We start from the raw sequence: 26,045 nt of genomic DNA, 5'->3' as shown, positions 1-26,045 counted from the left end.
CAATGTTCATTTAAAATTAGTGTTAAAGTAGATGATCTTGAAAAACCTGAAGATAATTTAGTTAAGAAAAATCTTTGTTGTAATGAAATCATTTACTAAATCTATAGTTATAATACATATATTGATAGCATATTGCATTAACTACTGATATTTAATGACGTAATGTAGTGAACAAGAACACTAGTGGGGACAATCGCTTGTATTTAACACAAAATTACAGGACTTGTTAATAAAATCTAACAATCATAAAGTAAATACGTAGTTTGAAAAATGTCCATCAGTTGTCTCATAATGACTCAGACTTCATTGTTCTTGCATTTTCATACAATTTGCATTTTGTTTCCATTCTTTACTGTTCGATCCTCTTGTCTCTCTGCTGCCAGACATTCTGTTCACGACTAACATCATCTACTACTTATGTCAATATAAGTAGCAAACACCTCAGTAATATATAAAAGCATGTAGTTCTAAAATTTGATAGAAATTCAACTGTGAATGTGTAAAAAATGCTCAATATAAAATTCTATTTGCAATAAACAAAGCGATGCAAATTAAAATCATTTCAAAGTTGTACCTAATAATCTAGTCTGATATTTTACACGGAAATCATCCAAATCAGAATTATCAAACGACTTTTCTTTTTTATAAAGAAAGATTAACGGTCTAACTCCTAAATATTTCAGGTAATCATAACAATTTGAACAGAAGCAATAAAGTACAGTAAGCTATACCAAGACAACTGTTAGGTAACAAAAAATGTATATTGCTGTATCAATAATAACATGGATATCATCAATTATCACACAAACAGAAATTTAGTTATTGTCTCCATTACTATTTTGGAATGATCATCAAGTGCCTATAGTACACTTTTAGACATACTTTTCAAACCATATTTTGTTAATACATTCTAACATGATTAATCTTGTGTCATATTAAATAATTTATATTATATGAACATGTTTAGATAAATCTTTATCATGAATTCGTTTTTCTTTAACAATGCTGTTTCATCACAAACACAAAAGACATGAAAACGATTGCGTCACATCCCACTGTGTGTATGGCCAATATATACATAGGGAGGAGTAATTGTGATCTACAAATTAGGATGTCTGAACATGTACCTAAATGGTTGCAGAAACAAATAAAATCAAATAAGCCAATAAGAGTAGAGGATAAACATCCATCATCCTCTATCGCCATGTCCAGTGGGAACAAGTCATAAGACTGATCTTAACTCGGTCTTGTACAAAAGTGTAAAAGGGCATATGCTAAGGGTTATTGAAGACTAAGCCATACGAGAAGGCGACCCCCATTTTGTGTATTCAAAAACAATTTGTTCTCACCTTAAGCTTAGCTTATTATCTAGAGTGATGAGGTTTAAAATCGTCTTCACATTATTTTCTTTATTATCCTTGTCTCCTCTTACCCTCCATTTTTAGTCTAGTTGATTTTCTATTTTTATATATAAATGTTCTTAAAAAGTTTATGTGTGGTCCGATTGTTCGAAATGTATTGCACTGATACATCACATAGTTCTGATAATCTTCATCTTCTTATTACAGAATCGGTATTTCCTTTAAAAGAAACTCTGACTACATTGTTTCAATGATTAATTCAAATATTGCGTCTAAAACATACGTTAGGTTAATTAATTGTCCACTTAACTAACATAAACAATCTGAAGTCAAAACATACTGATGATAGCTAACTATAAGATACTAAGATTTCAAATTAATAGGATAAAATAAATGATCAATCAAATTATATTTGAACAAAGAGTTCAAATGTCATTTAATCCATCTTTAATATTACCGCTTGTTTGAAAATTTCGATCTACACTTCTTTTTGAATTGATTCATTCAGATATATAAATACTTTTGGAAAACTTTTCTAAAACGCCTACATAAGGAGAAAAAAATTGATTCGTTATTGAAGAAACTCCTCATTCGCTTACATTATCCTTTTGTAAAATGAAATGAGACAATACAAGAAAATGCTTGATTTTTTTTAGAAAAAGAGCACCAAACATCTATTCAATGTGTTCAGATCTTTAAATGATTATCTTAGATCAAATTTTCAATTTTAGTAAAGCTTATTATTTATTCTATTTACATTTCTATGCTTTTATCACTAACATTATAAATTTATTCAAATTTCATTTAGTATTACACTAATTCAGAATGAAGTTTACTCAAATGTCATTACTTTCTTTATAACACTTCAAAGATTCTATTTATAAATGCATTGAAAATTTCACATAAAACTTAATTGTATTCAGTAGTATATGCTTCACTAAACATAATTGATAAAATCGATAACCTTTGTCAGTATCCATGTTATTTAAATATCTAGTATAGTTATATGAACAAAATGAAATGTTACACAATATAGAATCGTCAAAATACTATCGTTTATTTTAAGGTAGATAATGATTAGTGAAAAGTTGGATGAATCGTTCGTTATTTAGTGATTTCAAAGACATTTATTTTAAGTTATATAGATTTAATAGAATTAAGTGGGTGTGAATTTTAGATCTCTATAAATGAGAATAAAACTCTGAAGATATATGATAGTCTTCATCTAACAGGTTTCTCTGTGTATTGAGTTATTCTTTTAAAGGAATAATCTGAAGATGTAAGAGTTGTTTATTTGGAATCTGTTTTTCACGACTTAATTAATTGATGCAAAACCCTGCACCTTATGAGGATAAAGTAATGTACCTCTTATTCTCTTTTTTCAATAATGTTAGACATGAAGAAACTTTCATATCTGGTTATTGAACAAGGTATAGTGTCGGTTATTATGTTAAGCCCATCAACCTTATGCTAGCTTTCGGAAAGCCTATTCTATTCATCCTACTTGAGTCACATTTTGACCTAGCTAATTATTCGCTTATCAATCTTGGCTTATTTTATATGAGCGCGTAGGTGTGTGTTCATTTCTTATCCCATTCATCACATGTCTGTAACTTACTTTTGTGTAACTATAAATATTGATTAATGCCTGATTAAATGGGAGTTCGCTTACCCGCCATCTCCACTGCACGTCGTTTCTATTTTCTCCATTCCATTCGGTTCGTATACAAAATATATGTATTCAAAAGTCCATTCTCGTTATTTGACTTATCTAATTTCTGTCATTGACTAACGCGAATAAAGTCGATGATTGAATACGACGATAGGCGACATATATTTCAACAACAATCATCATTGCAATCTCCTTGGAGTCAGATCTCGGGCCAATAAAGTGGAGAGCCCTTTCGACAACATCGTTCGATCTAAATGACGACTAAATAACGGGCCTCCACAAACGAGATGACTCTTTTAAAAATCGTACATGGAGCAGTTATTCAAATAGTTTACAAGTGATTTGAATAGCATTTTACACAGGGAGTTTCAGCTTATACTCAACTTTTATGTGTATATTTTATCAGTGTCATATTAACTTACTAACCAACATGGGAGTTTCGAACCCACTCACACTACTCCAATTTTGCTAACCACAAAACTGATTAAACAATTGATAATCGATCGTTTTAGTCTAGAAACATAGGTCTTAATTAATGTATTGAAACAACTTTAACATAGGGAAACAAATTTTTATCGAAAAATATTAGTTTTTTTCATTTGTTCTTAGTATAATTTAATATACAGTTTGTTAAGTATCTTCTAGCTGCACAGCTCATATAGACGTTTCACGCATCTAAATTATGTTTGCATTAGTCACCTTAGATGTATATATTGTTTTCATCAGAAACCTGATAACAAATTTGATTTATGATTGAGTGAACTCAGAAGAGATAGTGTATTTATCACAGTTTAATGATCAAGGGACTAATTTGTTGTATAGAACCTCAGTAACTGCTTTACCATCGGTGAATTGTTAAAATAAACCTTCACGATGATCTCTAACAAAACAATTTGTTGGTAATTATCGAATGATACAACACTAAACATAAAAACGTTTGACCAAGAAAATGTAATAAATATATGACATATGTAGCTAATTGTGATATCAAAAGTTTTAACATAACTGGTCAGCACGATTAATTATGCGTAGTACTGATTACAGTTTGATTTTAAAACCTATTCCAAATCAAGTGTATTTTCAAGCAAAGGTAGACGATACAGTGTATGCGTGCATAGTTTTGAATCTCCTGTGATATATTTGTCCCCTATATTAGTAACTATTTGTATATATGTAGTCGCCATGTCTTTTTCCTTGGCGTCAGCGATCTCATAAAAATGTCATTTATGCTTCAATCTTTCAAAACTAAGCGACTTGTTTTAAGTGAATAGAATAAATTATAAAAATTCTCACTATATTGGATTGTTATAAAGTAGAAAGAACGATACACAGTATCAAGAATTAGCTTTATTCTAGACAATGAAATAATTTTGACTTTAATTACATTAGAATAAACGTTTGATCATGTTGTAACTGATGGAGTTAAGTTCTTTAGAATACATTTTAGTTACTCATCGAGTAAGTCAAATGATAGTTGCACTACATGGTAAACTGACAGAACATAAAAATAAAGACCAATAAATCTTAATTTATTGGTCAAATGTTATGTGCTCGTTGATAAAAATGAAGAGACTTGGCTAGATCCTTAGAGCGAATTATGTCTTCTCAGCTGAGTGGTCCCAAATTTTGACATGAAATCTGTCTAACGCTGATTGGTTTTCATCTATTTTGATGATCTGTTAAGTAAAAATAAAGGAAATTTAAATCGGTGAAACAAATAACCTTCAATTTATTATAGAACGGTTAATCAAATCTGGACAATGAAAAATGAAATTTTTAATTAACTTTTTTTCATTTAGGGCAATAATTTCATTACCGAAAGTGATATTATATATGCATGATCAACGTACATTGCCTCCAAAAGTGCATTCAGTGATAGGTTGACAGAAAAATTATTTAAATTTTCCTTCAGACCTATTGCGGGACGCCTCAGCAGTCCGCATCCACGATCCCACTCGCGGGATTCAAACCCAGGGTCTTCAGTCTCGCGCGCGAACACTTAACCTCTGGACCACTGAGTTGGCATCGAACGGTGCTAATGTTTAACCTCGACCAATCCCCGAAATTGTACTGAGGTAGAAACCTGTCTCTACCCTACACAGATTAGCTCCACTGATCACGGCTTCTCAGTAGAACTCCAGGAATCTCGCAAGCGGGTTCGTGAATGCGCGCTGCTGAGTAGTTTCACTATAGTACGAAATGGCAGTCCAGTACTTCTAGGTTTCTAATGGTGCTCTAACATCAATCGGTTTATGATTTCAATAAAAAACTTCATAATTTCCACAACCCTATACTGATTGAATTTTAGCGTAAATCTTAAGGTTGCGTTGCTACAACTGAACCCATGAAATCACAAAGTAAACTAGCATTCTAATCAGAGATAACATATTCATTATCTGTAAACACTACAATTTAAAGATAATTTAGCATCTACATTAATCTATCAACTAACAGACTATAAATGACATCTATTTATAAACTGATATGACGGGAAGTTTCGGTTGATTTACTCATTATAAGTTTTGTTCAACATTACTTCCGTTCTGATCCAATCTGATGATTATTCATTGTAGTATTTGTTTTGTTTTCCGTATGACATTTTATTCTATATACATACGATAATCTTGTATTCAAGATTGACATGAACTATGCCCACTATGTGATTTGTTACGACTGTAAGTATTTTTCATATGTGATTTCATCCTAATTGTTAATCAAAATGGGTGTACAATCAATATATAAATGAAGATATTTTCGACTAGGTCGTCGTCGTGGTCATGTTTCGGGGTTAATAAATCTTCACTTATACAAGTCTTTGTGTTCTTACTTTCGCGTCTTGGAAATTGAAGAGGTTCCTCGTTTCGAGTACAAATGATAAGCGTTTCCGACACAACAATCAGAGATGACCAGATATAATAAGTAGCATTCAAACACCAAGACATATCATAAACCCTAGTAATTTTGACATTTTATAATAGTACTACTTAAAAGTATTTTTTGAGATATTTTTAAAAAAAAATCAAAACGTCATCCACTCTAACTAATCCATACTATTCGATTAAAAATAGACTTGAGTTTAGACATACAAAAAAAAAATAACGCTTAGAAATGAACATTATTATGCAGCTACTTTAGTTCCTCTATCAAAGTACTTTGAAACACTTTCAAGTGTAGTATAAGTATTGATAAAGTAAGTTTTTATCACTAAAATGCCAAACTTGTTTTTTGAAATTGTCTTCAAATTGCCACCATTATTTTTTTTTGTATGACTTAATTGAATATTTCATGTTATGTAATACGTAACGCATAAAATTGAACGTGATTTCATTAACAGTGCAAGAGAAATTCAACAATTATTTGATAATAATAGTATTAGGAAGTACAGAAAGTCATACGCTTATCTAAATACATTCTCTGATCATTTGAATTTGAACGAAATAATTCAATTATATATTTTTAAAATGATTTTAATTGCAGTATATGACAAACATTTAGATTATCCGACTTGTGTCTTAAAGCCAGCGGCAAAAGAAATTAGATGTAGCTCATTGGAATCAATGGACAAAACTCTTAAAACTCATAAGCACGTTATAATCTCGTTTCTAAAATAACTGAATTTAAAATATTCAAAAATCATTTATTTAACTGTTGAGCTAAGCCTGTTTTGAATATGTACTTACTCTTCATAAGTCAGAAACATACAACAGACTTCTCTAAGATAGTCAATTCAATTAATCAACTACCTCTCTCACCCAGTTATTTGAGACCTTACTCAAAACATCATGAGATCGTTCTCCTTCTATCCGATTTCATAAAATCCTGCAAAATTTTAAGTAGGCAGCCTAGTTCTAGCATGTTTTTAGTTTAATTATGTGCAACTTAATTTTTTTATTAAATAAATATAGTTCTCCTGCACTTTGAATGTCACCATCCAAACTCACCTATGAGATTATAACCATTTTGTCAAGTATATCAGACCAGTATTTAATTTACAGAATTTGGCAGAGATAAGAACAAAACATGGGTGACCTAGTGTCCCACAACCCTCTAAGTTCGAATAATTAGGATGAATATATGGGACGTCGTTTCATTTGAATTATAGACATTTGGTTTAGCATGAGTAGAGCTGAGATTATCTTGCCACCGAGATGTTAAGAAACTAAGTTCACTAGAATGTTAGAACACTGATGAGACAAGAATGGTACATTTAAAGTATGACAATATAAATCGACACCGTAATATATCTACAGAGCTTTGATTTTGCCATGATGTTATTTACCCTTATCTTAATAAGTGCTATACGACGATGTCAAGAGGTTACCATCTATTTTACTTGAGTTTAACTGCTTGAACCATACACAAAAGAAACATAGTTACCTGATACATTCGGTTCTATTTGAACAGATTCTGGAGTGCAATTTAAATTATTACCTGGATCCCTTTATTTAACGAATAGTTAATTTATAAACCTTTCCTGAATGGTTAATAATTTATTAAACTGAACCTAAAAAGCTCAGATTTATTGCCTAACATATTTAAGCCCAGAAGTACAGCGATCATCTATAAAACGAGAAAGGTAAACTATTGTGTTTTAGAACAGTGAAATAAAAAATTTCAGTTAGCGCTTTCATATAAATAATGTTTCACCTTATCAATTATTTCTTTGTAACACTCGTAGATTTTTAATATAATAATTATGGATTGTAGAACTTGAATCGTTTGTCACTAGATTTATTCCACCCATGACTAGTTTTTATTGACAAAGAGATTTATTCGACTATTAGACAAATATAACCCAATAAAACTTTGTTGTCCTGGTGGATGAACAGAGACTTTTGATTATCTTAAACTTTCCTAGAGGTGGTCAGTGCAACCATAAATGACAACACTGCAGTCATAATATGGCTGAAACGTAATTAAAATAAAACTACCTACCATAAGATCATGTTTATTAGCCTAATTGTTTATCTCGATAGTGATTAATGGCTCGTATACATTAAGAGTGATAATAGATCAGCCTTTGACCAAAGTAAGGTGTAAAACCAATTTATAAAGTCACAAACTCTTGAAATTACCCTTATTCATGATTAATAATCTTTTAGTTTGGTTGAGGATATTAATACTAATGTATGATTGGAAATCCATGGAGTCGTAGCTTTAAAGCGGTAGAAATATGATATAATTTACAATTATAATTTTTCCTCTCCTACAACTATTTAGCAATATGATCATAAAAATCATGGCAATAAAAAATTATTTATGATGAATGATTTACTGCTGTCAGTTGTGACGAGAAAGTAATTTAACATTCCTTAAAAAAAACAGTGGTATAAAATATAATAATCAATCACCGTCAGTCAGCTACAACGTAGGACCAGGCACATATATTCATCGATCCAAGTTGCCACTCCTCATTAGCACCACAAAATGAACACCAAATTCATAGAAGTAGTTAATTCAATGATAGTAATATATAAAAGAAAGATTGTGTATAAGGATATAATACAGGAAGAAAGAATTAGTTGGTAGAAAGAAAGATATAAAGCAATTTTAGTCTCACAGTTTAAAGGAAGACAGAAAGTGTATACACCTACTCCATTGTGGTCGATTCTGAGCCATGTCCCCTAAAGTCTCCAACTATTGGTTACTAATCAATAATAACAACAAAAATATGGTTGGAAATGTGCTCTATTAATTATATTACAGGATTAGATTTTATAGAACCGATATTACTTTTCTTAAAAAAACTATCAGTTTGCTTAAGACTATTAAATCATATGAAAGAACCAGAATATAGTGCAACTCGTATCTCATGTCAATTTATGGCATACAATTTAAGAGAATAACTTGTTTCTTTATAATATAATTGACATTAAAAATTTCATAATGTAAATTAAAATTGAAAATTGTCCTGTCAGTTGGTTTTCATTTCTTAATTCCATTTATTAGTATTAAAAAGTCATGTTAGGTAGTTAGTTACTTAGTTAGCGATAATCGTATTAAAGAAACAAATTATATGGTTGTGTACATGTAAATTTGTAGACTTTTCTGAAAACATTAATAAAGGAATGTATTTAAAAAAGGCTTCATCAAGCATACATCATTTTGCAGTTGGTCTAATTGCTTACAACATTCGTTTCATAAGATACTTACGGGTTGGTGTTTTTTCAGCAAGAGTGTTTTTACGGGATGTGGTTATCAACCTCATGCCCAACCCTCCTTCTTTACCCTGGCTTGGAACCGTCATTAACTTTAGAAGAGCTATAGACGGAGTTTATGATAAGATAGCTATTTTATTTTTTTTTAAAGTTTGCACTTCACAGTGAATGCTGTAATCGAAATGTGAAGAATTTAGCATGACTATAATCAACGGAAAAACTTATCAGATATATGATAATGATTTTTTGATTTATCTTTACGGGAAATTTATTCATCTATATGGGTTTATGGCATTCTGTCAATAACAACTGATGTTAGTTTGTGATGAAAACCTTATCTTTAATTCGTAACCTCGGTTTCGTGTCCTGATTCCTCACACTATTTATAACCCTATTTTTTACCAATGAAATAGCTTAAGTTTTCGTAGTAACATTGAAAGCATCTAAACGTTGTCAATAAATTATACGCTGATCGACAAAGTGTGAAACGAGAAATATGAGATATAAACGCGTGTTGTCATGTCTAGGATTCTATATATTTCTAGGTAGCAATTGTTAAACATTTGTTTTACTATACTTTATCTCTATGTCTAGTTGATCATAAACAAACTAGAATCTGGCACATTACATAAGCACAATGAAATGACATTAACAAAACGAATTTCAGAGTAACGGAAGTAGTAGAAGTGTCATTAATGGTATTAAACAAACTATATGAAGACAAAATGACGAGATAAGAAAGAATCAGCTTATTTAATAAAAAAGAATATGATAATTTTAAAGTTCAGGATTAAAGGGAAGTCAGTAAATGAATGCATCTGTACAACTGGGACAGATTTTGACTTATTTCACCTAAAATTTCAATGTATTGGTTAGAACAAGCATTTGGAAATTAATCAGATTGAAGATACTCAAACATTATGACAAATTGGTTAATTATGGAATTCAAAACTGTACTGCAATCAAGAATGATATCGATATCATTCACATGCAAGAGAATGAATTGATGGCAAGTTTTTATGTATCTTCCTTACTTACTAATGTGCCTAAGCAATGGATGTCATTAATGTTTGTTTAGAATGACACATTTGAATTTACGATCCCCGTTAGATTCTTCCGAGATTATTAAGTGTTTAGAATTGTGTTTATGATCCATCGTATTCTTATTTGAGGTAATTACAGACGAAAAGGTGTGACAATCGGTTTACCAGTTTATCTGAGTGCAATGAATTTATTCATGCATTCCTTAGAAATCAGTGAGATTACAAAATGTGTAAATTCACCCAAAGTTTGGCTGCGTTATGTTGAGAACATTTTGTTATCAATAAACGAAGTGGTTTAGAAGAAATATTTGAAAGTGCAAACAACATAACGGATAGCATTAAGTTAAAGAAAGAGATACAGTCCACTAACTACAAAGTAGAGTTCCTCGATAGTTTAGTCAGACGAATGCATAATATTAAGTTACAAATTATCCTATTCCTCAAATCAACATATTCTGAGATTACGGTTTAGCTCATTCGTGTTGTACAAAGATAACAGCCGTGAAAAATTTAAGTAAAAGCAGTAGTAATTTGACTACAGAGAGGAAAGAACAAAAGACTGAAATGAACTTAGTATTGTCTATACTTCGGGCAAACAATTAACCTAAATAGATTTAAAGAAGGCTGTTAGACATAGAAGAAAAACTAAATTAGAGTGTATCCCGGAAGAATAGAAAAAAACGGTGATCCAATACTGAAAAGAAATGTCGGAAGTAATTAAGGGGATTGTGACCAAACAATAGAATACCGTACTTTTGGACCAGTGATACAATAAGATCGGTGTTATTGAAAGATAATGATAGGGTTCTAAAGGAACAGCAATAGGATGCTGTCTATGAGACCAGCTGTCAGAATTGTAATGCAGGGAATGTTTAAGAAACATTTAAGCAGCTGAATTTGAGGTTGAAAGAACACAAACGATGTTTGATACATGTTACCGAATCTCCAGTTAGTCTAAAGAAGCTTTAGAATAAATCAGCAGTACCGTTGTGTACGGTATAAAAGGGACTTCAAAAGGACCAAAATAATTCAGAAAGTGTTTGGCACATGCAAAGAAAGATTGGTAACTTAAATTTATACACACACATCCACTCATCCGTTTATTCACACATTGTGAACTTTTCACATGATTCACGTATAAATGATTCATATTATCCTACTTATTAAAGTCAAAATGTGAATACGATTGGATAAACATTTAGTACCAATTTGATTCGGTTGTTAAACTATAATTCTTTGATAATTTTGATTTTTATCGGAATGGGTTTTCGTGGATATTGGAGTAATTTTTAATAGTTGAATTCATGAGTCAATTGAAGCTAGACCACCATGGAAAACCCGGAAGCACTGAACAGCTGTTTCGTCCTAGTACGGGACTCCTCAGAAGGGCGCATCCACGATTCCGCACGCTGGGTCGACCCATGATTGTCTAGATTTAATCGGCTCATGAATTCGACTATTAAAAGTTACCACAATATCCACAAAACCCCATTCTGATAATAATCATCATGTGCTCACTAGTGACTGGCTTGATGAGGTTATTTTTTGAGGTTATAGTGAGAAGCCGTAACCAGTGGAGTTCAATCGTGTCTGTTGTAGAGGCAGTTACTCACTGAAAACAATGGTGGACGGCCACGCAATATTGTAGATTGGCTGAAGTTAGGCATTAACACCGTCTAGATGTTAAACGTTAGCGCGTGAGACTGAAGGCCATGGGTCCAAGTTCCACGTGCGGAATCGTGGATGCACACTTTAGAGTAGTCCCATACTAGGACGAAACGGCTGTTCAGTGCTTCCAGGTTTTCCGTGGTGGTCTAGCTTTATTCGACTCATGAATTCAACTACTAAAAATTTTGATTTTGACTATTACCCCGAAGTCCAGACAAGTTTGCTGGACGAAACGTTGGAATTGCTTAAATCCCAACCTCTGAGATTATTTCAGCTATAATTTCACAAATAAATTGGTATTAGTTGAATAAATGTAGAGAAGTCAATAGAAAGAGGCCAAAGTTCACGAACACAATTCATTTTTCATTTTGACCATTTTATAACGAAACACAACAATTTCATTTCTTTACAATGATGTATTTGGGAAGTTGGAAAAGTATTTGAATTCCTTAGTCATTGCTTCAAACAGATCGAAATAAAACGATACATATTATATTATTTGTAACCTCATATACATTTTGCATAATGTTGGGTGACTAGAAGATGTAGACAGCAGACGCCCATCCAGCAAGTTCAGACTCACCGGTAGGGCGTATCTACAACTTTGAGGACCTGATCCTCTCTAAGGGCTTCAAACCCTGGCCACCAAGCTCTACTGTCTAACATATATAGTATTCCAGTGATCTTTTGCAACAGCAACTACTGTGGTGTGTGCTACTTATATTGACATAAGTAATAAATGGTGTTAGTCGTGAACAGAATGTCTGGCAGCAGAGAGACAAGAGGATCGAACAGTAAAAAATGGAAACAGGATGCAATTTGTTGAAAATGCAAGAACAATGAAGTCTGAGTCATTATGAGACAACTGATGGACATTTTTCAAACTACGTATTTACTTTATGATTGTTAGATTTTATTAACAAGTCCTGTAATTTTGTGTTAAATACAAGCGATTGTCCCCACTAGTGTTCTTGTTCACTACACTACTACCGATGGAATATATGATACGAGAATTGTTTCATTGAAGATACCTAAACCGCATACAATCACTCTCAGAAAATCATTTGCAATATGACTAAGACACTTTTGTGACTTTTAAATATAGAAATGTTTAACTGTCAATCATAAAAAGGAACAAAACTTGGATGTTTCGAAGAAAACTGACAGTTCTGTGCATATAATTTTCAGAAACATTGTCAGGTGCAATTTAAGCTCAAAAAATCTACTCTGAAAAACATCACCATTTTAAAGGTAAAACATGTATCTCTAAACCAAAAGACAGAAAGGCAGTTTTCGCCTCAAACTTAGAATACATAGTGTACCAGGCGGAAGCATACAACAATGGACAGTTATTTCATAGTTTTATACAAACAACTCTTCCGGCAGAAACTCCAAGAATATTTAGTTATTGTGGTGAATGCATTATACACAGATTACTGGTTTTGCATGGAAGTCTTCATCTTTAATTTTAATTCATTCAACCGTTACTAATGGCACTGAATAATCTTAATGCTACAGTGGTGTCGACTAAAGATGACAATACAGACTAATTCACTTTGAATCAAGGGATTAAGCCTAAAAAACTGGATGAGAGACTAGAAAGGCAGTGGTTTGATCAAGAGTTGCCAATCCTGTATAATTCTAAACTAGGAGAGAGCAAGTATCCAAAACTTCCCTGTTTTCAATAGTACCCCACTCAATATTCATTCACAATGAATGTCATCTTCAAGTTAAACACCAAATCCATTGAACAAAATATCAGATCACTTGATGAATAATGAATTTATTTGGGCTAGATACAAGTTATCTATTAGTGTTTTCAATTAAATAAGCATTAAAACAAATAATTTGAAGAATCATATTCTTTTAAAGGTAAAATTTAAGAAAAAGTAATTATCCCCGGATATCATCTTCATCATAATAGTATTTGTTATTTTATGTTACGAAAAAAACATCTGTTATCTATCATTTTAAATTATTTGTTTTTCTTCAAGTTATCTAGTTACTTAACTATGTACTGGTTATTTCTTCATCTGGTGTTCTCCATATAAGATAAGATACATCACGTACACGAAATATAAAACACTTATTAGCACTATGTGAATAACTACTCCAAAATGATCCTTTAACTATGACAACATGCCATGCTTTACCGTAAGTGTTATCTAACCATTGTTTCAATTGAACAGCTTGATCTTTCTCATCTAATTTCTTTGGAGATGTTAAGATTTCAATTGCTTTATTACTGATAGCAATTTGTTTATCCAATGGAAGCTGTTCATAGATTACAACAACATCTGGATGAAGTTTCGCAGAAGCTGATTGTTGATGTTGTGTTTTCATGGCTACTCTGTAGACCGAAAAGAAGAGAAAGAGAACAATACAAGATTTATCATTTGTAAAAACATGATGTCACGAGATGACTTCAAAAAAATATGTTTTTTAAACTGAGATTAGCTTAAACCTAGGTTTACTAATTTGATAGTACATGGATGGCAATTGATAATAAGAATAATGAGATATCATAAACTGAACTGATGATAAAATATACACTATTAATTCCTATTATATTGGTTGGGTGACATCGTCGTTGAATATTGAATTCCCTATTCAGTGTTGGCAGTGCAAAAATGAAATGTGTATTCATTAGTCTATGACTGTTCATATTCCATAAACTCATGACCGAACACATTCCCAAGATTGTAGACGAAGAACAACTAGGTTTCTAGTCATTATATTCAATAAGAAAGAAAATAGTTGAAAATTAACACCATCAATTCTTAAATCGTTAATTTTTACATCTGATTTAAAATTATTTTAACAATTCTCACATATTAAAGCACTTAATGTGTATGCTTGATAAATCGTTATTATCTGACTACTTTTTAAAACTATAATGTCACGTAACCACATACATATTATTTAAATGTAACTTTACATCTTAAGAATTGATGCCATTTAAAAGAGAAACTATTTCAAGTCTGACGTTGTAATCAATGAAACTACTGATTACATTTAACTTCGATTACTTACTTACACCCGTTACCCCTAATCGAGCATAGGCCACCGACTAGCATTCTCCAACTCACTCTATCCTGGGATTTAATTTCAATTACAATATTTTATCTTATCATGTTACGCAACCTATCCTTATAATTAATAAATTTTAATATCAGATGGGTTTTTTGGATATTATAGTAATTTCAATGATTAAGATCACGAGTCAGTTGAAACTAGATCACCGTAGAAAGCCTGGAAACACTGGACGGCCGTTTCGTCCTATTGTGGGACTTCTCAGCAGTGCGCATCCACGACCTCGCCCCCTGCGAGATTCGAACCCATCTGATATTAATCAACATATGCTCACTAGTGACTGGCTTCACGAAGTATATCCTGGAGTTCTGGTGGGAAGTAGTAATAAATTTTAGTTAGATTTTATAACATTCAAATGTCTTAATAACAATACTTTCAAGTTTTTCTAAAAAAAAATAGCAATAACATTTTTTGCTCTTCGGTTATTATTTTCAGTAAATTATAGTTAATAAAAGAAAAGATATGGATTATCGTTATGGTATCAGAATGCATTATGAAATGTACAAAATTCAGAATGAATTTGCCAAGAAGAATTCTTATCGTTTAACTAATATATTTTTGTTTTATGTCGTAATAAATGTTTTCAATTTAGCCCAAATTTCTATAGTGATTTACCTAAATTTGGCTTACCTACCTTATTATGAGAAAATATCGAAATAAGTGGTCATCAGATATTAAGCATTTGCTGTAGTACAACATGTCTACAATTGAAAAAAGTCAAACGATCCTCAATAGCTCGAAAGATTAGTCTACATTATATCACAATTCACTAGATGTTGCATTATTAATTTTGGTATACAGAATAAAGGACAGTACTTTACATATCGAAGAATTATTATGTTAACATACTATTTAGATTTATATGGTTAGTGTCCGAATATTGACAACTTTCATTGTTGATTTTACTTATTTAATTTATAATATCTTATTTCTATCCTAGTAATCATGTGTATTTAGATTATAAGCATTGTTTTAAATGAACCTATTTCAAAAACCCAGATAAACGTAATCAAGGATTATACGCTGATTTGCTATTACTCAATCATTAATGTTGTACTCGTCTAATTCTCAATACATCTGGAATTCTATCGATCAAGTTGTGATAATTTTATTAATTTACATGGCTCAACTTCGCACATACGAAGTTTTTTTACTTCAAATATTTTCACACAATCTTGATGAATCTCAACCACATTGCAATTTAGACATGAATTTAGTTCCTAGTCATTGATCAATAGATGTATTTATTACCCGTACTGCGAGCTCCTAAAAGATTGAAGATACATCCTGTTAATGATGGAAAATATAAAAAAAATTTCGAAACATCTAAAACAATTAACACTGAGTTTCACCGTTAATGAGTACTAAACAAGAAAAATAAATTGATTGTCTCTACGGATTAATTATATAACTTACGCTTGTGCAGGACTTAAACCCAATACTTCACAAAAAGTACTAAACGTTATCTTCCCAGTATTTTTGGCATCAAATAATGATTTCCATTTCTAAAAGATAGTAAAGCATCGAATATAAAGGGAACATGAAATACATTTGAAAAATATTTGAGTTTAGACCTGAGAAACAGTTTACTATAAATGAAAACAATTAACTAATGCATTATAATATGCATATACAAATTATCAACTAAACACAATGAATGTTTATTATATCATTAAATTTTTGAATAGTAGTTAATCTTCTATTTTATCAAACTGACTTCATCAAGTCTTTTAGTACAATTTGAAAATAATTTCTTTTGTAAACTGATTTTAATTGAAGATTTAGTAAAACAGAAGTACCAAGTACTACATCAGTAGTTGCGTCCTAATCCAAAAGTACAAAATGATGGTACCCATCAAATTCGTTGTGTGATAATTATGCTAATGACGAAATTAGATGAAGATCACAGTATGTCATCAACTAAATTAAAGTAGATCCACTAATTCAACCGTTTTATACTGTGATAAATGAAATAATCATCTTTAGTTAAAAAGTGTTAATCATTTCCTAGTTATGACATATTCTTGGTGTATGGTAATAGTGATTAAAGATAATTATTTTCTCACAAAATTTATGACTACGGTTTGTATTACGAACGTATTATATCACATGCATTTCGCTTGAATCTTTTACTCTGTGATCAATAAACACTTACAGTAACTAATAGATTACATTTTTTTCAAATAATATACCCAAACCTTATTGAGTGTTACTTACACTTTATAGCAAACTGATCATATCTGTATACCAAGGTCCAAACATATATATATATACAATATAATAAAAACTATACGATTTTAACTAGTCTTGAAAATACCACAATGGTATTCATATAGCAAATAATTACTTAACACGAAACATTTGTTTTGCCCATTCTTTCGATCTGACATCTATTTTATCTAAATAAAATCAACGACTTCATTTTTGACAAAGACATTTACCAACATACTGTATTAGAAACATCTTTTATCTAGAAAAACAAATATTAAGAGTTGAGTTGAATTTTCAATGTCATAATTTTACATATGACAAGCACAAACTAAAAAGTAAATAAGTATGAATCCAACCTTAACCCTACTCTACCCCTCCCCCCCCCGAAAAAAATGTAAATAATACTAATAATTGGAATAAATTATCTTTTTCTATCTACGTTTTTTATATTGTTACTTTCAATTTTAATAGAAAAAGACTAAAGAGAATGCAAATGGATTAGTTAATCATGATTAGAATACCAATTCACAATTGTTATTAAAAGTCTCGTATAAGAAAGAATGATTGTTCAATAAAATACGTATTAATACATAAAGTATGTATAAAATACTCAATTGTATTAAATATATTTTTGTAATTTTTTGAAGAGTAATTCAACAACGCACTAGAAACTATAGTAAAGTTCAGTAACGGAGTTGCAAGTAATCGGGATAAAAATCGTGACATACATTTTAATCCAGTTAAAATTCATCATTAATGTATATTGGTAATATTTAACAATGTGATATGCATTACATTACTGAAACCCTGTTATACAGTATCACATTGAGTAATATTATTAGTGACTTGATCATTTTAAGACTGACAATTTGTAGGACTGCATAATGGTTACCGATTGGAACCAGAAAACATAACATTGTTGTTGCTAAGCTATTAAGTAATGTAAATAGTAACTTTCTATGACATTGTAATTATTACTGTAATAAATATTGAAATATTGGCCAAACATGCTGAAATAATTCTGTTGTGAAAAATATGAATCACTATGTTTCTACTAAAAATAAATTTCATACCATAATTGTATCCTGAAGAAACTGTAGTATTAATTACATTTACATCTAGTTTGTTCCACTGTTAATATTTATTGTTACGTTTTATAGATTTAATTATTCAAATGATTAACGAGGTCATTTCGTTTCAGTGTTGAATAAAAACATATTACATATTTAGCTTAATTTCATAAGAGAATGGTTCAAATGAAACCGAGTTTCATTAATAGATCGATAATCAATTGCACAAGCAAGTGGCTATCAGGAATCAATAGATAAGTGGACAACGCGATGGCATTTGAAGCGAACAGTACTGATTAGAGTCCCAGAGTGAACATCAACTCTGGGATGCAGGTACATCGAAATGACGAGTCTCAAATAGGATGAAACATGCATCCTGGATTCCACTGCTAGCTACTATCTATCTTTGCTTATAATGCTTGTGAATCATGGCAATATTGAGGCATTACTCACAGTATGCACATATGCTAATAACAGACTGATCAATTGAAGTCTTAAATATCAATGGGGAGATTTAAGTAAACAATACCAAGTGAATCTAATTTCGAATAATGTTTACTATCCATTATATGTGTAGCATATACATATATGTCTGTAATTATTCTAAATCCTAGTGTTTTTTATCACATAAAGATGAAAATTGTTGTATTGTTAAAATACATAAGTAGACGTAGTCAATCTATCAATCATTCATATAATGAAAAACTAATATAAACAAAAAACGTACTCTCAATACTGATCACATGGTTTTGACAAATGATGGATGAAAACCTACTTTTATTGTGAATAAGACTATAAAGATTATATATATATAAGACAATAGAATATGTCATATAAGTCTATGTACCTATAAGATCTAACAAAATTTAGTCAAATTATAACTTGAGAGTTGACATAATGTCCAAAGTTCTACTAATATTTCTTTTATATAATCTAAATTGAAATGAACACGTATTTTTCTTAATAGGAACTTAATATACAATTTCAATACTTCCTTATATTAAATTAAATCAATCTATATTAAATTATTTCTCTTTTGTTTGTTACTAAATAGAATGAATTTAGCAAGTATCCCAGAATGTTCAGTATCCATAGAGGTTTTATTTTTCTTTTCTTTCCTTTTAGCCTTAAACAATAATTGAATAATATAAAACTTTTATAGTGTTTCAAAAACTTTTGCATAAATATGTAATAAATTATTGATAAACTTACTGTAACCATCATTTCATCAAGATTATTATCAGCAACATACTTTTTCAATTCATCTATTGTGATAGTTTCAGTTCCATCTTTGTCAATAGCAAAGAATACTTGTACAAATGGTTCCATTTTATGCCTATTTAAACTCTTTGAAAGTAAAAATTGAGCAAAGAACGAAATATTTTTATCTTTATTAACTAAACAGTTAAAAATAAAACAATAATTTAAATATAAGACATTTAATATTTATATATATGTTAATGAAAAATGAGATTTTCATGGAGTTTTGTTCTCTGAGCTGGATGGTTTAGTTGTGGAGGTTTCATCGTTCTTCTGAACGATATCATCAGCACAAACTTCAGGTAGAAGTGAAGTTTTCGAATTTCTCCATATGTGGTTCACAGCTTGTCCTGTACACCTCGATATCAACTAGAACTAATCAACATCGATGTGTACACGACAAGCTGTGAACCATATGTGGAGAAATCCTAACACGTCACATCTGCCTGAAGTTTGCGCTGATGATGTCGTTCAGAAGAACGACGAAAGGTTCACGACTAAACCATTCAGCTCAGAGAACAAAACTGCATCAAATTCATCCACCTGAGCTACAAATCTTTTCGACCATCTCAAAAACAATGAGAAAATCAAGTTTGTTACAAAAGTGTTAAGTATTACCTTTAATGAATAATAATGATGAGTACACTGATAATTTAATGTCTTATATTGACATGAATTTCAATGCTTTTAATAGTAAAATGTAAATGAAAGTGTACTATAGGAATAAATGAAATACATTTTATAAAACCAATCAACAAACAATACGCGCACACACGCACACAAACATACGTATCTAAATTTCTATAATTATATGGATGGTATGCATATATCATGTATATTAGTACAGTTAGTTAAAGGGATCCCAACTATAAAAGCATATCTATTTACTGGAAAATAATAAATTATTAATGATAAGAAAATGAAAATCGAAGAATTTATTGAGAAGAGGCCATAGAGACTAATCAACCAATCAAATTAATTTATCATGATTTCACTATACTATAATTTTCTTTATTTTTTTTGTGTATAGTAACTACACACATATACATTCACCATAAAAATACACAAATATACCTGTTCTTCTATACACAGCACATCACTTATCAACTAAGTAAGTGATCTAGAAAAAAGATTACAATCTTAGTTACCTCAATTATGATATTTTCAAACTTAATCAAAATTGTAATAAATGTAATCATTATTATGAGTAAGAATAATAACAATTCTTATACTAATGAAGATGTCATCTTGTTGTAAAAATGTAAAATAATTGTTATATAATTCTTTTGAAGTATCATCGTCATCTCTATATGGTGATCAATGTTTCAACTGAAAAAGGATAGAATGATTCAATAATTTGTTTCATTAATAGTACTAGATTAAGAACATCATTAAAGAGTAACATTTTACATTTTCTAAAAAATAAATTAACTTGGATTTCAAGTTAGTAAATAACAGCTAATACTTTGTGATATCCAGATATTATAGTCTCAAAATGTTTATCGTTTATCTTGAGAAATGGGTACTATTTAATTACATCAAATTCACCCCCATCTGTGAAATGAGTAACCCTGACTGTTTGAGAAAATTATTGGAATGAGTAATTGGATTGATAATTTGCTCATGAAATGGTTACTTCAACCTTCAATCAGTTCAGTTTTAGGACTTTCATACCATCGTCCTTTATACAGAAATTCCAAGAAGTGAAAACAAAATTCACTTACTTCACTAAATTTCTTTATTCAGTCGCGACATAAAAACAATTGCACCGTATCTTTGAAGGCGCAGGCTAGAATATAGATGATGTACAAAGGCATCAGGATCCTGTGGAAACAAAATGCATATGAACCTATTCTTAAGGGATTGACAATGATAATATTGGATTTAAACAACACAAAGTATTACAGATTTTGGTTTTGTTTTATCGAAAAACAGCCTTACATCCAAACAAAACATAAATTGGCGTTACAGGATGCGACAGTATGCAATACAGCCTGAATTCGGGCCCAGCAATTACTCGTCATACTAATGTTCGATCAACCTGAATAGCGAAAATCATAAGACTAGACTATGAAGAAGGTTTTACTATCGAAGGCTGAATGATAAGTTTCTTCTCATGAGCATTTGTATATAGATAGACTGACATTGTTAGGGATTGGTGAACACTTACCTTGGTTAGATTATTATTCCACGTGAATGATATAACTAAGCCAAACTTGGATTTGACTTAATATACTTCGTATGACATTTTGCTAAGAATTCAGCTAAAAAATCGAGATTTCTCTACCATAATCCATTGGAATTCCTGTTATTTTTTAAGACAGACATTGTTTACATTCACTGGTCACTGCTTTTCACAAAAATTGAGAGTTTCCTCTTGAATTTATTCACTATAAGCACACGGTTATTAGCAAACGATGTATTTAGAGATTGTTTAATACGTAAATTACCTTATAGACTAAATCTAGCCCGATAACACCTGAAAACCTCACTGTACTGGACAACTGTTTTGACCTTATATAGGTGAAAGATAGGTACCACTAGTGGCGATAAATGGCGGTCAACAGTGCCAACATCTAATCAAAGTTAAAAAAATTAATCATTGTAATCAAACCTAGTGATCTAAAGTTTAGGTAGTTGCTGAAATCGCTGAATGTGTTCGATACTTGATAGGTCTATGAAACATCGCCCTCAAATGCTCCGGCACGGTCGAGAGAGTCCACTCTCCCTCTCAAAATGTTCTCACATGGACACGCGTATACAGCCACTGTCAGGGAAGTCCTGCTCACTACTTTCTCGCGGCTAGATTATTGTTCATGAAATTAAGAAGACCAAAACCGAATATTCAGGGCTTAAACCGGGTTAATGGGTACGAAGGATTCACTTAGGAGATTCGGAAAACCCTGGTGTACAAAGACTTTAGGATCCTGAGGAAACAAAAAGCGTATGAACCTACTGTTGGTCACTGACAACCACTGAACTGCATCTTCTAACGTTGCTACAATACTTTGCGGATTAGACCTCTAGGTCAAAGCCTCGAGGGGTGGCAACCTAAGAAAACTACCCGCTTACGTTTCAGCACCCAGGTAGTATCCTAGATCACACACAAAACGAATGATGATTACAACTGGCAGAAATGATTTTCGCATTCAAATGAACCGCATTTACAATCACATGTTTTTATTTTTTTATATCCATACTAAGGACTCTGGTGATGTACTAGAAAATCACTCTTCATCAGTTGCTTTTAAAAGCCTGTTTCGCGTGAGTTATTCTTACAGTTTAACTGGTCCGCTGCCCCTACGACATCGATCACACTGTCCTACTCTACGTGGCCTATGACGACTGAACTATCTGGTGGGATGGAGGTCCACCAGGAACTTCAATTACCGACGAAGATTGATATACTTATCAACCGACTTAACACACTTACCTAGCGAACTATACTTAATTTCAACGTAAACGATTGAGCAATCTAGTGTTTTTAGGTCCCTACCTATTTAGTTGAACAATTTTCGTCTTATACACTTAACTTACGCCTGTTACCCTTCGTGAAGGACTATAGACCACCAACCACGATTCTCCGACGAATTCTATCCTGGGCAATCCTTCCCAGTTGCTGTTTATTCTTTTCATGTTTCCTTCTAATTCCTGATGCAATGTCTTTCTTGATCTTCCTCTTTTCCGTTCCCCTTCAGGATTCCAAGCTAGAGCTTGCCTCGTGATGTCGATTGGTGATTTCAACAATGTATATCCTATGCACTGACAACGTATTTTCCTAATTCCCTCTTCTGTTGGAATTTGGTTTGTTCTCTCGAACAGTAGGCTGTTACTAATGGTATCTGGTGAACTGACGTATAGTATCTTGCGTAGACAATTGTGTTATAACTTGCGACTGAAGATTAGACGGCAACGAATTATCGATCGGACCAAGGACGCGTAAACACGTGCGAGCGACCTAGAGTCTGATTAGCCGTGCTTCCTTGTCTAGCTCAGCCAGTTTAGTCCAGAACGCAAGTCCCAGCCTCTGAGATATGAATCGTTATATTTCAAACATACTCTGTTTATATACCAGTCAAGCAGACCATATCGTACCATAAAATAGAAAATAACATTTGTACAATATTTGGCCAACAGGAAAATGACACGTGAAATAAGTATTGAGAAGTAGGAAAAATGATACCATATCAAGTCCAATGATAGCGTCAGACTTAACAGAATAATTTTTGGGATATTTTCCAGAATATCCTAACAAATTGTTGATAAATACTTGTAAATTTTTGATGATGTTTGTAGTAGTTATTCACGTTTCAGCTGCGTACAGTAGAACTGTCTTGATGTTCGTATTGAAGATTCTGACTTTAATGTTGGTTGACAGACAGTTGTTTTGTATTCCGTATGTTCTTCAGTTGTACGAATTTACTTACTTTACTTACACCTGTTACTCCTCGTGAAGGAGCATAGGTCGCTCACCAGCATTCTCCATCCAACCCTGTCCTGGGCAATCCTTTCCAGCTCCTTCCAGTTGTAATTCATCCTTTTCATATCTGCTTCTATTATCCGACGTAATGTGTTCTTTGGCCTTCCTCTTTTCCGCTTCCCTTCAGGATTCCAAGTTAGAGCTTGCCTCATGATGCAGTTTGACGATTTGCGTAATGTATGTCCTATCCATTTCCATCGTCTTTTCCTAATTTCCTCTTCAGCTGGAAGTTGGTTTGTTCTCTCCCACAGAAGGCTATTGCTGATGGTATCCGGCCAATGGATGTTGAGTATCTTGCGTAGACAGCTATTTATAAATACTTGTACTTTCTTGATTGTGGTTGTTGTAGTTCTCCAAGTTTCAGCTCCATACAGTAGAATTGCCTTGACGTTCGTATTGAAGATTCTCACTTTGATATTGGTTGAAAGTTGTTTTGAGTTCCATATGTTCTTCAAATGTAGGAATGCAGCCCTAGCTTTGCCAATCCTCGCCTTTACGTCTGCATCTGAACCTCCATGTCTATCGACGATGCTTCCCAGATATGTGAAGGATTCTACATCTTCCAGAGTTTCGCCATCAAGGGTGATTGGATTGCTGTTCTCCGCTTTGAATTTGAGGACCTTGGTTTTCCCTTTGTGTATGCTGAGGCCTACTGATGCAGAGACTGCTGCTACATTGGCTGTCTTTATCTGAATCCGTTCACGTGTAAGTGATAGGAGGGCTAGGTCATCTGCGAAGTCCAGATCGTCTAATTGGTTCTGAGCTGTCCATTGTATTCCGTGTTTTCCTTCAGATGTCGAGGTCTTCATAATCCAGTCGACCACCAGAAGAAAGAGGAAGGGAGAGAGTAAACAGCCTTGTCTGACTCCGGTCCTTACTTGGAATGCATCTGTCAGCTGTCCTCCATGCACTACTTTGCACTGTAGTCCGTCGTATGAGTTCCGGATAATATTGACAATCTTCTCAGGAACTCCGTAGTGTCGAAGAAGTTTCCATAATGTCCTCCTATCTACACTGTCGAATGCCTTTTCATAATCAATGAAGTTGATGTATAGTGACGAGTTCCACTCAACTGATTGTTCGACGATGATCCGTAGTGTTGCAATTTGATCTGTGCACGACCGATCCTTTCGGAATTCAGCTTGTTGATCTCGAAGTTGGGCGTCTACTGCATCCTTCATCCGGTTCAGCAACACTCTGTTGAAGACTTTCCCTGGTATTGACAGTAGTGTAATGCCTCTGTAGTTTTCACATTTGCTCAGATCTCCTTTCTTTGGAATCTTGATGAGGTGTCCTTCTTTCCAGTCCATTGGCACTTGTTCCTCCTCCCAAATCTTTTTGAATAGAAGGTAAAGCATGCTTGTGGTTACTTCGACGTCTGATTTCAGTGCTTCAGCTGGTATGTTGTCGGGTCCTGCTGCTTTCCCGTTCTTGATTTGTCTGACGGCCATTCTAATTTCTTCCGTCGTTGGTGGGTTGACATCTATAGGAAGATCTGTGTGTGCTGCTTCGATGTTCGGTGGATTCATTGGAGCCGGTCTATTCAGGAGTTCCTCGAAGTATTCTACCCATCTGTTTCGCTGTTGTTGAATTTCAGAGATTGGCTTGCCTTCTTTGTCTTTGACCGGCCTCTCTGGTTTACTGTATTTCCCTGATAGTTTCTTCGTTGTATCGTAGAGCTGTTTCATATTTCCTTCTCTAGCAGCTTTTTCTGCCGTCGTTGCTAATTCTTCCACGTATTTCTTCCTGTCGGCTCTAATGCTCCTCTTCACTTGTTTGTTTGCTTCTATGTATTCAGCTTGTGCTTGGACTTTCTCTGCTCGTGTTCGGCTGTTGTTAATTGCTGTCTTCTTGTTCTTCCTTTCTTTGGTCCTGTCCAGTGTTTCTATGGAGGTTCATTCCTTATGATGATGCTTCTTGAGGCCCAGAACCTCTTGACACGTTGAAGTTAATGCTTCCTTGATGCCTTTCCAGTTGTCCTCCATAGTAGTTTCTTCTTCCTTCAGTAGATCCTGTAAGGCTTGGACCC

At 32.5% G+C, this 26,045-nt stretch overlaps 1 protein-coding gene across 4 annotated transcripts; it reads right to left on the bottom strand.

Moving 5' to 3' along the window:
* Positions 1–4,366: 4,366 nt before the first annotated feature.
* A12_6 (Tegument antigen) lies at positions 4,367–24,825 on the bottom strand (the record flags this gene model as incomplete). Of its 4 annotated transcripts, XM_051209653.1 has the most annotated exons (5): positions 4,367–4,709; positions 14,056–14,252; positions 16,412–16,500; positions 19,489–19,623; positions 20,155–20,252. In XM_051209653.1, 4 exons carry the CDS (start codon positions 19,603–19,605, stop codon positions 4,693–4,695), a joined length of 420 nt encoding a protein of 139 aa, XP_051075117.1. In that variant the 3' UTR covers positions 4,367–4,692. The 4 variants fall into 4 exon arrangements, with proteins under 4 accessions (XP_051075117.1, XP_012797371.3, XP_051075116.1 ...); XM_012941917.3 differs by lacking the exons at positions 4,367–4,709; positions 20,155–20,252 and adding an exon at positions 23,973–24,825 and having other exon boundaries at positions 13,649–14,252; positions 19,489–19,673; XM_051209655.1 differs by lacking the exons at positions 4,367–4,709; positions 20,155–20,252 and adding an exon at positions 20,326–20,411 and having other exon boundaries at positions 13,649–14,252.
* Between the last annotated feature and the right edge of the window lie 1,220 nt (positions 24,826–26,045).

The sequence above is a fragment of the Schistosoma haematobium genome, chromosome 1, assembly GCF_000699445.3.
Source record: "Schistosoma haematobium chromosome 1, whole genome shotgun sequence".
NCBI classification, from domain to species: Eukaryota; Metazoa; Platyhelminthes; class Trematoda; order Strigeidida; family Schistosomatidae; genus Schistosoma; species Schistosoma haematobium.
The sequence above is the reverse complement of the archived record's forward strand: the minus strand, read 5'-3'. Positions and strand labels throughout refer to the sequence as shown.